This window comes from Dipodomys ordii, unplaced genomic scaffold (genome assembly GCF_000151885.1).
Source record: "Dipodomys ordii isolate 6190 unplaced genomic scaffold, Dord_2.0 Scaffold22, whole genome shotgun sequence".
NCBI classification, from domain to species: Eukaryota; Metazoa; Chordata; class Mammalia; order Rodentia; family Heteromyidae; genus Dipodomys; species Dipodomys ordii.
The window spans coordinates 3,951,552-3,967,163 of record NW_012267238.1 but is presented as its reverse complement, the minus strand read 5'-3'; the positions used below and the strand labels follow the sequence as shown (position 1 = coordinate 3,967,163).

The 15,612-nt window shown below is 39.3% G+C and overlaps 1 protein-coding gene across 2 annotated transcripts in view; it reads right to left on the bottom strand.

Annotated features, from left to right (window-relative positions):
• Pold3 (polymerase (DNA-directed), delta 3, accessory subunit) overlaps positions 1-14,480 on the bottom strand; it is a 46,518-nt gene extending 32,038 nt beyond the window's left edge. The window contains exons 1-3 of one of the 2 annotated variants that reach the window (XR_001174978.1): positions 14,293-14,432; positions 13,131-13,186; positions 6,367-6,469 (exon numbers count right to left, since the gene is read on the bottom strand). Coding sequence is in view for 1 of the 2 variants with exons in the window: in XM_013014170.1 (XP_012869624.1) it covers positions 6,367-6,469; positions 13,131-13,186; positions 14,293-14,352 (219 nt within the window). In the remaining variant the exon portion in view is untranslated. Of the gene's footprint in view, positions 1-6,366; positions 6,470-13,130; positions 13,187-14,292 lie in introns of both variants that reach the window. The other variant, XM_013014170.1, reaches the window with a different exon arrangement.
• Positions 14,481-15,612: the final 1,132 nt, after the last annotated feature.

The window sequence follows — 15,612 nt, the reverse complement described above, 5'->3', positions numbered from 1 at the left end:
TAGCATGAGATAACCCAAGAATAAGGAAATATTTCCTACCTGTAATTCAAAATCCAAAAATAATTGAAATAATCTATAAGAACTAACAACTTTTGGATGAAAACAAAAAACTATACAAAGTACAAAACTAAGTGATGAAATGAGAAAAACATTTCCAACTTCTATCACAAAAGGTTGTAAAAATAAACAGATTAAAGACAAACATTTTTGAAAAAATGGACAGGAACAAACTAATCCTAGCAAAGGAAAGCAAATAGCCCTGAAACATGTATGCATGTGCTAGACAGAAACATATTGGTGAGAATAAAAGTATCTGGTAATACCCAATGAAAGTACGTATACATTTATCCTTTGACTCAGCCTCTAGAAAATAATTCTAGAACAGATTAAAAACACCCAAAACCCATACACACTAAGCTATTTACTATAGCACTATTGTTAACAGCCAAAGATTACAAATAAACTCAAAAAGGGACTACTAAGTCGACTAAGGTGAATCTATCATTATAGTCCTATGTGGCTGTAATAAATATTTCTATAATTTCTCAAATAATAAAAATATAAAACAGTAAAATAGATTACACAGTAAATGTTTATCTAAGAAAAAGGGTAATGTGAATATATAATTGTTTATGTTAAAAATATACACAATATCAAAAGGAGAAGATAGCCAGTGGCTCATGCCTACAATCCTACTCAGGAAGCCAAGATCTAAGGATCACAGTTCTAAGCCACCCTTGGCAGAAGTCTATGAGACTCATCTCCAATTAACACCCTCCCCCCCCCAAAAAAAAAAAGTCAGAAGTGAAGATGTGGCTCAAGAGGTAGAGCATTAGCACTCACCTTGAGCACAAAAGCTCAGAGACCTTGCCCAGGCCCTGAGTTTAAGCACCAACACCAGCCTAAGAAGAAAAAACAAAACAAAAAAACCAAAAACTACAAGGGACCTACAACTACTAAGGCACCAACAAATCAAAGGCAAAATGGAAAAGGCTTCATGTAATACTTATAGATAGTACATTGGTAGATTAACTACAATTAGTGTTTTAGCAGGACCTGACTATAGACAAGCAACTATGAAATATATACATACATTTTTTGTTTGCTTTTTTTGACTGTACAGAGCCCAGACTTTTGAACTCAATTCTGCTGTCTAAGCCTCCTGAGTGCTGGAATTATAGGTGTGCACTCACATACCTGGCTATAAGAAAAAAACCTTAAAATTCATTTTAATAATTGTATTATCAGTAAAACTACTGGTTTTGCCTGGCACCAGTATCTCACACTTGTAATCCTAACTACTCAGGGGGCTTAGATCAGAGAAGAGTGGTACAAAGTCAGCTAGGGCAGAAAAACTCCACGAGACTCCATCTCCAATGTAACAGAGTGTCATACTGGAGACAAGGCTCAAATAGTAGCATCCTAGCCATGAGAAAGCAAGCTCAATGCCCTGAGTTCAAGTCATAGCACAGGCACAAATATTATATATACATTTGGCTTTTCTTACCCATGCATTTAGCTAAAACATATATATTAGGAGCCACCAATATTTCTAAGATAAAAGAGCAGTATAAAAATCAAGTAACTTGTTTCAAAATTAACCATAAATTTGAATTATGACTATGTGTTTTCTCTTAAAAAGAACTGCACACTAAAAGAACCTACAAGAAAAAGAGCATTAAGAACTAATCACTCAAAAACCATGCAGACCTTCAGTAAGAGCTCTGGAAATAAGAGTTTATACCTACAGAGAAAAACTAGATAGTCCGGTGTGCCTAAGCACTGCTATAAGATACTAAAAATGTACACAAACAACAGAGCGGAAAAGCCAGCTTGCTGGTGCCTAACAACACAAACCAGAGTGGTGCTCTGATTCTGGCTTCCTGATAATAAGGTAAACACAAGCATAAGGTCAGCATCATAAAGCCAGAGCTGGCAGGGAGTAAACCCTTTGAACATATAGACAGTATTAAGACAGAGTCTTGCTATGGAACCCAGACTGGTCTTGAACTGTTATCCTCCTGTCTACACCTTCTGAATGCTGAAATTACAGATGGGTTGCCACCATGCTTAGTGTCAGTTAACACCACAAAAAATCAAAACATCACCATATTGTTATTTTAAAAATACATATATTTGAGGATGATACTGCCCAAAAGGAAATGTATTCATCATCTGATTTATGTAACTGTAATCCCTCTGTACATCACCTTTATAATAACTTTTTTTTTTAAAAGAAAAAAGTATAGCCGGGCACTGGTGGCTCACGCCTGTAATCCTAGCTACTCAGGAGGCTGAGATCTGAGGATCGCAGTTCAAAGCCAGCCCGGGCAGGAGAGACCGTGAGACTCCTATCTCCAATAAAACAACCAGAAAACCGGAAGTGGCGCTGTAGCTCAAGTGGTAGAGTGCTTGCCTTGAGCTGAAGAGCTGAGGGACAGCGCCCAAGCCCAGAGTTCAAGCCCCACAACCGACCAAAAAAAAAAGAAAAAAGTATATAAGTATATTTGAGGCTAGAGGCATAGCTCAAGTAGTAGAGTACTTGCCTAGTATGGACAAGGTCCTGAGTTCATTCCCTGACACCACACAGAAGAATAAAATCCATTCTGATTTGTTAGAAATGAGTCAATATCAACATTAGAAGAATGTACACATAAAAAAATCAATATTTTATCAACTGTAGTGAATTAATAATGCAGACAATGATAAAAATCAATCTCAGCTAAACATTACTACAGGAAAAGCTAATGAGAAACTCATAATAGATAGATCAGGTTGATAACCTCTAACCTAAATCACAAAAAGAGGCTTAAACAAACATTGCCTTGAAACTTTCCTGAATGAGATTAGAGAGAGGTTCTGCTTTCTGCATAGTTAAGTATTTTTTATAAATAATCATGACTATCAGAAAAATAAAAATTATTTTTATTAAAATAAATCTAAATCTATACCAAGCCTATAGTGCTCTTTTCCTTTCTAGAAAGAAACATTAAAACTTTAATTAGAAAAAAATAAAACAAAAATAAAATCTGCTATTATGAGAAAAGCATGGGTTAGCAAACATACTTGATAGGCAATTCCAGTGCTTCCTGGTGAGGCTGTAAGGAGTGCTACAAGTCCATGTGGTTCCAACAACAGCAACCTCATTCTTAATTTTTTTTCTTTTCTCAGATCAGTCAGGGGGCTTGAACTCAGGGCCTAGAAACTACCCTTGAGCCTTTTTACTCAAGGCTAATACTATACCACTTTGGGCCACAGCTCCACTTCAGGTTTTCAGGTGATTAATTGGAGGTAAGAGCCTCAAGGACTTTCCTGCTTGGGCTAGCTTCAAACTGTGATCCTCAGATCTCACCTTCCTAAACAGCTAGTATTACTGGCATGAGCCACCAGTACCTGGCTTAATGTAATTTTTATATGAAGAGTCCAATAAAGACTGTGTTTGAAAAAGCACTTTGAGCAGAATTTAAATGTCCTCTTAAAAATAGAAGGTACTTCATAAGCAAGCCACAGCTTTCTAACTTTTGCTATATTTGGGTCTTACGTGGTCCTCAAATGCCCATGTGTTAAAGGCTTAGGCCCTGGCTTGGCATTACAGAAACTGTAAGACATGGGGCCTAATGGGAGGTCTTGGGTCATTGGGAGCATGCCCTTCAAGAGGACTGTAGAGCCCTAGACTCTTTTTCTCTCTTTTGCTTCTAGCCATGAGATGAAGGTGTCCTCTGGCATGTCTCTTACCATAATGCCTCAATACATAGAAGCTGTCCTCTGGCATGTCTCTTACCATAATGCCTCAATACATAGAAGCAATGGGGCCAATGAACCATGGATTAAAACTTCTAAAATCCTGAGCCAAAATAAACCTTTCTTCCTTTTATTTTTTTGGTCAGTCGTGGGGCTTGAACTCAGGGGCTGGGTACTGGCTCTGAGCATTTTTGCTCAAAGATAATACTCTAACACTTTGAACCACAGCACCACTTCTGGTTTTCTGGTGGTTAGAAATAATAGTCTCAGACTTTCCTGCCCAGGCTAGCTTCAAACCATAATCCTCAGATCTCAGCCTTCAGAGTAGCTAGGATTACAGGCATGATCTACAAGTACCCATATCCTTTCTTCCTTTTAAGTTGATTATCTGTTATTTTATTATAAAAACAAAAAGCTGACTAATAAAACAGATTACAGGTTGTACAGAAAAATGTGCTCTGGAATAAAATTTTTATGCACTTTTAGGAACTCACGCAAAAATCCTAAGTCTCAAATATTAACCATTAAAGATAATCTAACAATCCCAAATTAGGAGTTCTTGTCATATCAGAGTAAAATCTACATTATTCTAAAACATAAATTACTAATTTTAGATCCTAGTCAGAACTCTTAAGTTTTTAAAATGTTAACATGTACTTTTCTTTCAAGTTCTCAAAGATTGGTGACCCCTGCCAAAAAAAAAAAAAATCATAGCAGGTTATTAATCCAAAAACCCAAATCAAAAATTCTCCAAACTCTGAATCTTTCTGAGCACTGATATGATTCCCAAAATGGAATTCACTTTGGAAACTTTTGTTTCATGCATGAAATAATTAAAAATACTGCATAAGACTAACTTCTGACTATGTGTACTAGATATGTGTATGTGTATAGTATGTGTTTGTATAAAGCTTAAGTGAATTTCATAATTAAATTTGAGTTCCATCCCCAAAGTATTTCATTATGTATATGCAAATATTTTCAAATCTAAAACAAATCCAAAATTTGAAACACTTCTTATAAGGAATATTTCAGATATGAGATAGCCAAGCTGTTCTTTAAAGGAACACAATGGTTCCCAAGGAAAACTACACTTATTTGAAGATTCTAAAAAGAGAGAAAGGAGTTCCTTAAACTCAGGAACAGAAAAGATGTCATGCAGTTGCAAACTGACAGCATCTACTTCAGAATGATACAGGAAGAGATTTCTGATGGCAAGTTTATCTGAGAGTTTCAGGTATATAATACAAATGATTCCACACTTGTAAATACCTCTGATTATCATTTGGCTTACCAAAAGCTTATGAAGAAAGAAACTAATGGCTACAGAAATATAGGATCGGATCCCACCAGCAGTTTGCTTCTAAATTACTAAATTAAGATTACAGTTTTAGCTGTGTGCTGGTGGCTCCTGCCTATAATATCAGCTACTCAGGAGGCTGAAATCTGAGGATCATGGTTCAAGGCCAGCCCAGGCAGAAAAGTCCATGAGACTCTTTATCTCTAATAAACTACTCAGAAAAAGCCAGAAGTAGCACTTTGGCTCAAATGGTAGAGTGCTAACCTTGAGCAAAAAAGCACAGAGACAGCACCCATGCCCTGAGTTCATGCCCTAGGATCAGCACCAAAAAATAAAAAATAAAATGATTAGTTTTAAATCTCACGTTTGGGGCACTTTCTAAAAAATAAACCCAGGGCTTCGAGTGCAGTTCATTGACAATGCATGTACCAAGCTCTGGATTCATTTCCCAGTATTTAAGTCAGGGTTTTTAATTTGTAATTTTTTGGGAAAGTCTGAAGAGAACAAAACACATACTAGCAGATCTCTGAGAAGGAACCTGATCCTTGGGCCAAGACTCATGGGATAGGTGGTGGTAGAAGGCTTTAGAAAGTTGAGAACATAATGCTACACTTTGGGAGGAAGCAGGGATGAGGTGGGGGGCGGGGGGGGGGGGGGGGGGGGGCGGGGGAGGGGTAATCAAAGTCACCAGGGCTCACTGGTGTGGGAAGAACAAAGCTTCTACAGGGAATGACCTCTGTGCTCCTGAAAGGTAAAGTTAGCAGACCAAGAAAGCTTTAATGAGATGATGAAAATGCAGCAGGTGTCCATGTTGACAGATTAACAGATACCAAATAGGATAATAATGTAAAAAGAAGATGCAGGAGAATAAAGATGCTCCTAACCCATGTTACTATACTGCATTAGCTAAGTCCTGGAGCTAAAACCCCAGTCTGTCAGCAACTTAAGCTACAAAGCTACCAAAGTAAGCATTCAAAATTATAGGCCAGGCACAGTGAATCATATCTATAATCCCAGATATTCAGGAGGCAGGGACTGGGAGAGTGACAGTTCAAAGTCAGCCTGAGCAAAAGTTAGCAAGAACCCATCTCAACTGAACCAGGTTTGGTGGTGCATGCCTGTAAACCCAGTTACATGTGAGGCATAGGTAAAAGGACCATGGTCCAATTTTGGGCACAAATGGGAGCCCATATCTGAAAAATAATTAAAGCATATCCAGTTCATATCCCAGTTCAACTTTCTTAATACTGAATCTGTGTTTTGCTCTCCCCTGGAAATTAGGTTGTAACAGTTTTTTAGTTCATTATAAAATTCTGAGAACTTACAGAATGTCCATTCTGAATAAGACTGCCAGACACCAAATAAGTGACATGCAGTTGGGCTCCTGAATTTTCCTTCCGTTTCCTTTCAACATAATCATACAGCATCCTGTTCCAAAGAAGGGAGAATTCATTAGTAAAAATCTCAACTCTTAATTTATGACTTAAAAGTTAGATATATGAAATCTGATATGACCGGGAATTTGACTTACTGGTAGAGTAATGGCCTGGCATGCATAAGGCCCTGGGTTTGATTTCTCAGTACCACATAAACAGAAAAAGCTAGAAGTGGCACTGTAGCGCAAGTAAAAGCTCAGGGACAGTGCCCAGGCCCTGAGTTCAAGCCCCAGGACTGGCAAAAATAAATAAATAAATCTGATAGTCCATTGAATTTTCTAAACAGCAGAACTTTTGTTCAGTCTATACAGATACACACACATACATAAGTGTGTATATATTATATATATATATATTTCTTTTTTTTTTTTTTACAAAAGATAGACTTTAGGTGAAACATTGAGTCTGAGTTTGCAGTGACACAATAAATAGTAAAATAAAATAATGACCAGCCAAGAGAACCAGAGCCTGCATGAGAACAGTGGCAATGATATATAATGGACATGATACCAAATCCACAGTAAATTAATTAGTTAGCTATAGAATCTAGTATAAAATAATTTTTCTAGATCTCTCTTAGTATCTTGAGGTATTAAGCAATAAAGTTAGACTAGACTCAATTCTCCTAACCTGGGATTCCTGTTACCCTCCCTCCCCCTTCAAAGTATTAGCAAATAGAGATGGGGGCTTTGTTTTTTGTTTTCTTTCCCCCAGTACAGTGGCTTGAACTAAGGGCCTTGGTGCTTGAACTAAGGGCCTGAGCTTCTCTTGCTCAAGGATGATACTCTACCACAAGAGTCACAGCTCCACTTCCAGCTTCTTTGGTAGTTTATTGGAGATAAGAGTCTCACAGACTTTATTTTGCTTGGACTGCCTTTGAACTGCACTCCTCAGACCTCAGCTTCCTGAGAAGCAAGGATTAGAGGTATAAGCCACCAGTGCCTGACCATATGACTTTCTTGTTTGATTCAAAGTTTTCCACAAATTCTAAGACTTTGGTACTCCAAAATATAAGGTTTATGGTTCGAAGCCAGCCCATATGAGACTCTACCTCCGAAATAACCTAAGTCTAATTTTATAATTACTCAGATTTAATTACTAATAACTACAGAATGTAAGTTTGCTTTTACTACCCAGTTTCCAGAATATTCATTAATCTTAGATAACCAACATTAAATGCAAAAATTTGCTTTTAGTAAAATCCTTTCATTCATTTTTATTCCTCTCATCCAGCAAATATCAGAAGTTGATTCTCTCCCATAACTTAAAAGTTTAACAGCAAAAAGAGACATATCATTTTTATTTTATTTCAAGAAACAGAGTTCTATGTGTCATACTTCTGCCAAGGATAGCAAAAAATTTTTTTTTCAATATCAAGAGAAATATAACCTAAACTGCTAATCACTCTCTTCCTGAATTGTCCCTTAGCTTCTGAGTCTCCTGGTTCTCCTCAACTGCCTCTGCACTCCTTCCTGAAGATTTCTCTCTTCCTTTTGCTTAGCTGTAGCAGTGGCTTTAGCCATCTTTTCCCTCTGTTAGTGAGTAGCCATGTAGTTTAACTGGGTCTGAGGGGGTTTTCTGGAACATGAACTATGCTTGGTCATCTACTTCTATGTGTTCTCCTTGGTCTGTTTTATTCATGTTGATGGCTTCATCCATCCCTGACATCATCATCATTTGCTCCAATCACCAAACCTGGTGTCATTGCTCTGAATGTCTCCCTATCCAGTGAGTGGCCAAGTCTCAATCAGCTCTTCCTCCTGAGTAATTCTTATCTCCATGACCCTTGAATCTCCTGACGGGGCTATTCCAATTCCAAGTGTTAAGTCCCCTTCTATCCCTTCCTTTTCCACTGTGGCCACAGTGATGTTTTAAAAATGCAAATCAGGTCATTTAGTCAGTACCATTTCCACTGTGTCCAAAATTCTAAACACTCTTAAGAGTATTAAAAAAGGGCTGGGAAGATGGCTCAGTGGTAGAGTGCTTTCCTGCATGCATGAGGCCCTGGGTTCGATTCCTCAGCACCACAAAAGAAAAAAGAAAAAAAAAGCCGGAAGTGGTGCTGTGGCTCAAGTGGTAGAGTGCTAGCCTTGAGCTGAAGAGCTGAGGGACAGCGCCCAAGCTCAGAGTTCAGGCCCCATGACTGGAACCCCCTCCCCCCAAAAAAAGTTGTTTGCAACCACTAAATTTTGAGGGGATTTATTATCTGCAGCAATAACAAGCTGAGCAATGTGAACTAGATTAACAAAGTTTTGGCCTTCCAGGAGCATATATTCTAGTGAGAGAAGACAAGTACAATAAAAAGAAAATACCAGACAGTAGTAAGAATTATCAAGTGCTAGACAAATGGATACCTATATTGATACAAATCAAATTGCACTCTTTCCTTACACCAGGCATGAAAAAATAACTCCCAATTATTCCTAGAAGACATGAGTAATACAAATTCCATTCCTCATTTAAAAAGTGCCTTGAACTAATAATCTGAAAGTTTTAGTGTAGTCTTAATATGAATTTTTTTTAGGTTAGCAAGCATATAATCTGAAAAAAACTTGAATATAGTGACAATTAGCAATTATTAAAGAAATTAGCATGACATGGTGGCTCATTCCTATAATCACAACTAATCTGGAGGTAGATTGGGAAGACAGTGACTTGAGGTCAACCCAGGAAAAAAAACAAAATTATCAGGACCCCCACCTTAATCAGTAAACCAGAAAGACTGGGCTGTGAAGGAAGTGGTAAAGCACTTCTAGCAATCACCAAAATAACAATAAAAATAATAATAGGAAGAGCTGGGCACTGGTGGCTCATGCTTGTAATCATAGCTACTCAGGAAGCTGAAATCTGAGAAGAGTGATTCAAAGCCAGCCCAGGCAGGAATGTGCTTGAGACTCTTACATCCAATCAACCATGAAAAAGACAGAAGTGAAACTGTGGCTCAAGTGGTAGAGCACTAGCCTTGAGCAAAACAGACCAGGGGCAGCACCGAGGTACTGAGTTCAAGACCCAAGGTGGGCATTAAAAACAAACAAAAAAACCCAACAATAATATGAGTATCACAGTAAAAGCCAAGCCAGGACTGAGCCTATCCAGTGACACCCTATCAAAAATTAAAGTGAAAAGGCTAAGGTGATAGCTCAAGTGGTCGAGCACTTGCCTAGCAAGTGCAAAGCCCTGCATTCAAACACCAATACCACCAAAAAATGGGCTCCAAATAAATCATTTAATTAAGTATAAGAGAAAAAAATACAAAACCCTTAGGAAAAAAACAAAAGGGGAGGCAGAAGGATCATGAGTTCCAAGCCAGCTTGGAGTACAGAGTGAGGTTAAGGCCAGCCTGGACAGCAAGTCCTTGAGTCAAAAGAAGAAAAAAGAAAGAAAGAAAGAAGAAAGAAAGGAAAGAAAGGAAGGAGAAAGAAAGAAAGAAAGAAGGGGGAGAGGAAGGGAGGGAGAAAGCGGAGAGGGAGGGATGAAGGGAGGGAGGGAAGGAGGGAGGGAGCAAGGAAGGAAGGAAGGAAATCCATAAGCATAGGTCTTTACAGCCTTCATAGGCTGCATCTAAAACGAAGACAAAAGAAAAAATAAGTTGGACACTTTCAACAATAACATTTGTACTTCAAAGGACAGCAACAAGCAAGTGCAATGACCACCTATGGAATAAGAAAAAGATTTTGTAAATCATTTATCTGGTCATAATCTTATATCCAGAATATATAAACAATTCTTAAAACTCAACAGTAAAAAGACAATCCAATAAAAATTGGTGAAATTTTGGGATAGGTATTTCTAAATGGCCAATAAACACATAAAACATCATTAGATATTAGAGAGAAACAAATCAAAACCAAGTCATGTACTGATGGCCATTCCTGTAATTCTAGCTGAAATCAGAAGGATCATGGTTTGAGGCTTACATAGGAAAAAAGCTCATAAGACCTCTTTTCAGGCACAGGTGGATGCAGTGGTATACACCTGTCACCATAGCTTTATGAGAACCTGAGGTCAAGAGGGCCCTGGTTCCACGTCAGAAAACTGGCAGAAAATTGCAAGACTACATGGAAGAAGGTGAGTGTGGTAGCATATACCCATAATCTCAGCTAAAAGTCAGACCCTGTTTCAAAAATAATCTGTGCAACTGGCACTAGTGGCTAACACCTATAATCCTAGCTACTCAGGAGGCTGAGATCTGAGGATTGCGGTGTTAAGCCAGCCCAGGCAGAAAAGTCCATGACATTCTTTCTCCAATAAACTACTCTGAAAAAATTGAAGTGGTGCTGTGGCTCAAGTGGTAGAGTGCTAGTCTTGAGCAAAAGAAGCTCAGGGACAGAGCTCAGGTCCTGAGTACAAGCCCCAGGACCAGCACAAAAAAATTACAATAAAACCCAGTAAAAATAGCCTGGGTATGGCAGTCCTAGAACTAGGAAAAAGTAGACAAGATAATGCATTATTATTTGGCCACAAAAAGGAATTAAGCAGGGATAAATGCAATAACTTGGACAAATCTTGAAAATATTATACTAAGTGAAAGAAATCAGATATGCAAGAGTATACATCCTATGATTTCATAACTAGTATAGGCAAATCTATAGACAAAAAGAAACTAATAGCCATCTAGGGATAGAAAGAGTAGAGGTTGGAGAAATGATGATGAATGACTATTAATGGATATTTGATTTATTTTGGGGTGATGAAAATATCTGAAAATGACTATGGTGATACTTGCATGACTCAATAAATATACATATATTATCATATATAATATATATATACATTATATAAATATATTAAAAATCATTAAATTGTATGCTTTAAATGGGTATAGTATGTGAACTGTATTTCAATAAATCTATTTTTCTTTTTTCAGTACTCAGGTTCCTGTGCTGGATAGGCAGGTACTCTTGAGCCATGCCTCTAGTCATTACTTCCAGGTAGAGATAATAGTACAGAAGGAGTTTACATATTGTTAATATAGTGAGAAAGCAAGTGGTATGGGATGAAGTTGAGAAGTCAAGTAGGGGTTAAGACACTGTAAATGCTATTAAAAACTATATGTAACCAGGCAAACATCATATGCATCTTTAGTTCATTTTAAGGAAATCCCAGTCCTAAATAAGCACCTTAAACTCCAACAGATGTATATAGTAACAGCTGCTACAACTAATTTTTTAAAAAGTCACTTATAAATGTCCATACCAAAAGTAACTGAGGGTTCTTGAATTTGGGTCGGAACTGGTTAGGAGCAATCTCAGTGAAAACCAGTCCGGCAGCTAGGCAAAATGGCTCAAGCCTGTAATCCTAGCTATTTAGGAGGCAAAAACTATGTGATTGTGTGTATGTGTGTGGTGGTGGTGGTGGTGGTGATGGTATCATGGTTCAATATTGGCCTGGGTAAAAAGAGGTTCTCCAGCTCCATCTCAACCAATAGCTGAGTACATTGGTATAAGCTTATTGCCCAGTGACACAAGAAACCACAAGTAGGAAGATCAAACTCAGTCCAGCCCAGGCATAATGTAAGACTTTACCTCAAAAATAATACAAAAAGGAGCTGGAGGTATGACTAAAGTGGTAAGATGTCTGCATAGTAAGTGTGAAGCTCTGAGTTCAATTTCTAGTATCAGAAACAAAAATAAGCCAACAGTTTCAGGACCTTAAACTGCCAAATGAGTCCCCTAGATCTGTCTAAATTAACCCAAATAAAGGCAAATCAAACTTCTCTAGAGCTCAAGGTCTTCCTAAGACTTGCCATGAAGCATGTTCTTATAACTCAAAAGAAATTTCCTCAGGCCATCCTTAGGAAGAAAGCAAACCAAAATGAGCATTTAACCTCCAAATATGTGTCCTCAGCTAGTTCACCAAATCTTCTCCTTAGGACATAAACAATAACCTGTATCTTTTGTTGCCTTGTGGGTTTTTTGTTTTTTTTTTTCCCAGAGCTGAGGACTGAACTCAGGGCCTTGCGCTCGCCAGGCAGGCACTCTTCCACTGACCTAAACCCCCAGCCCCAATAATCTGCATCTTTTAAAAAATATATTTTATTTTGAAGATACTGTACAAAAATAATCTGCATCTTTAAGGTAAAAAAAACTTGAAAATTATTTCAAAAACTTGGCTTCTCCCTTTGCCCTCAAGTTTCAGCAAGGAAAAATAACATATCAAAATTCAACAAGGGCCATGCATTGCCAACCTAAACACTCTCTTTTAGTTTTACTTAGTTTTTCTGTCTTACACCATTATATAGCTTGTGCCAAACAGCTGATGCCCTCATGGAAACATATGAGTAACAACCAAGGATGGGCCTAAGAAGCACTCAAGAAAATATAGTGAAGACATAAGACAACAGACATAAATCTGAGTTATAAACTGGACTGACTAGTCCACTTAATAAATCTGAAATAACAAAGTGATGTTAACCAGAGGCAGGCCTACAAATAAATCCAGTGAATTTATCACCATACATTTGTATACAAGCCCACCCATCTCCTAAAAGAGGCAAAAAAAAAAAAAAATCAAGGTAATAAAAACTAGTATTCTTTTCCAATTACCCAGGGAAACAGAAAAAAAAAAAAGTTGTCACCTAAGAAGTTATGTGCATAGTTAAAAACAATGAAAAAAAACTCATGTCATTAAAATTGGTAGAAAACTGGACTTACTGTTTTGCCTGATTAACATGAACCCCTAGAGTGTAGCTCAGCCATTTGTATGTCACCTGCAAGAAAAAACAATTCCTTAAGTTTTATTGACTCCAGAGTGTAAATCAATCACAAGGGCCCAATCCTAAAAACTCTTTATTCTTAGATGAGTATGCCTTATAATCAATGCCACTGTAGTTTAGAAGAACCATGTGAGCAAGTAGGACCAAGGTATTTCCTAAGAAGTTTGCTTAACAGACTAAGTAAGGAAAAACAATCTAAAAGGGCAAGCTGGATATACATACTCGGTATTCCCTGCTCTAAAACACTTCCAGTCAGGCACTGATAGCTCATCCCTGTAATTCTAGGTATCGAGCATCTAGGCCAGTCTGGGTAAGATCTATCTCCACATTAACTAGCAAAATGCCAGACTGGAGACGTGGCTCAAGTGGCAGAGAATCAGCCATGCAAGACTTAGGACCCGTAAGCACACAATTCCAATTCTAAACACTGAGCTTCCAACACAGAGAAGACTATTAAAATTTGGATAAAGGTGCCACACTTAGCATTAGTAGGAGACAAACTTAAGGTTCCAAAAGTCCCTATCCCTCACTAAGGACACATAAACATGTTACTTGGTCCCTCTTGCTTTTATATGCCCTTCTCTGTAAGGACTACCCAGTGCGCCTGGGTGCACAGTAGGCCCTCAATCATCCCAATTTCATTTGCCCAGGCTGCTCACAGCCAGCCACTCACTGGATTAACCCAGCGCCAGGGGGCCGGCCACGCCTCAATCAATATTTAAATTTCCAGGAAGAGGAAATGGTCGTGATCTTGAACAACAGGTCTCACAACCGGGAAAGGACTGAGTCTGTCACTGCAGATTTGGGACTCTGGATGCCCGAGTGTCGGGACGATCTTACAAAAATTCCCAGGCGACGCCCCTCCCTGGGGCCTGACCAGAAAGGCGGGAGTCGGGTGCCAAGCTGCCGGCACGCCCACCCCGGGCACGCGGCCCTCCGCCAGGGTCCTCGCTTGCCCCAGGGCACGAGGCACGCGACTGGCCGGCCTCCCCGCGGCCAGCTCCCCACGAGGCCGCAAACACCAGGGGTCAAGGCCCCGGCGGCCGGCCCAGGCCCGAAACCCCCTCGCAGGCCCGCCTTCTCCATTCTGGGCTCCTTACGATCTTGTTCTGGTCTGTGACGAACTCGTCTATGTTTTCCAGATAAAGCTGGTCTGCCATGGTGCTGCAGCGTTGAACCGCACCGACCCCTCTGACGGCCAGAACCACAGCTCCCGCCGGCGGGAAACCGACTTCGCTCCTTCCCGGGTCTCGGGTCGTTTCCTATGGTAACGGGGCCGACGCGCTACGGCGGCCGTAGGGGGGCCAAACTTGTCCTGACCGCGGAGCGTGCAGGCTGAGGTGGGCGGAGCTACGAAGTCGCGAACGACGGCATGAGGTGGGCGTGGTTATGCTCTTAGTCTTCTAGGTGCGCGGGCCAGGCTTCCGTATATTTATAGAGTCATGCAAGTATCACCATAGTCATTTTCAGATATTTTCATCACCCCAAAATAAATCAAATATCCATTAATAGTCATTCATCATCATTTCTCCAACCTCTACTCTTTCTATCCCTAGTTGGCTATTAGTTTCTTTTTGTCTATAGATTTGCCTATACTATTTATGAAGTCATAGGATGTATACTCTTGCATATCTGATTTCTTTCACTTAGTATAATATTTTCAAGATTTGTCCAAGTTATTGCATTTATCCCTGCTTAATTCCTTTTTGTGGCCAAATAATAATGCATTATCTTGTCTTCTTTTTCCTAGTTCTAGGACTGCCATACCCAGGCTATTTTTACTGGGTTTTATTGTAATTTTTTTGTGCTGGTCCTGGGGCTTGTACTCAGGACCTGAGCTCTGTCCCTGAGCTTCTTTTGCTCAAGACTAGCACTCTACCACTTGAGCCACAGCGCTGGTGGCTCACGCCTGTTAATAGTAGCTACTCAGGAGGCTCAGATCTGAGGATCATGGTTCAAAGCCAGCCCAGACAGGAAAGGCTGTGAGACTCTTATCTCCAATAAACCACTAAGAAGCTGGAAATGGTGCTATGGCTCATGCGGTAGAGCTCTAGCCTTGAGCTGAAGAGTGCAGGGACAGCGCCCAAGCCCAGAGTTCAAGCCCTACAACCAACAAAAACAAACAAAACATTTTCAAAAGAAGACTTGTTGGGGGTGTCAATGGCTCAGATCTGTAATTCTAGCTACTCAGGAGGCTGAGATCTGAGGATCATGGTTCTAAACCAGCCCAGGCAGAAAAGTCCATTCAGCATCAAAAAAGCCAGAAGTTGAGTTGTGACTCACATTTGGTAAAGTGGTAGCCTTGAGCACAAAAGCTCAGGGACAGTGTGCAGGCCCTGAGTTCAAGCCCTAAAATTATCACAAAAAGAAAAAAAGGCTTATTAGTTTTGTATATAGTTAAAAACCTTAACAATGACAAC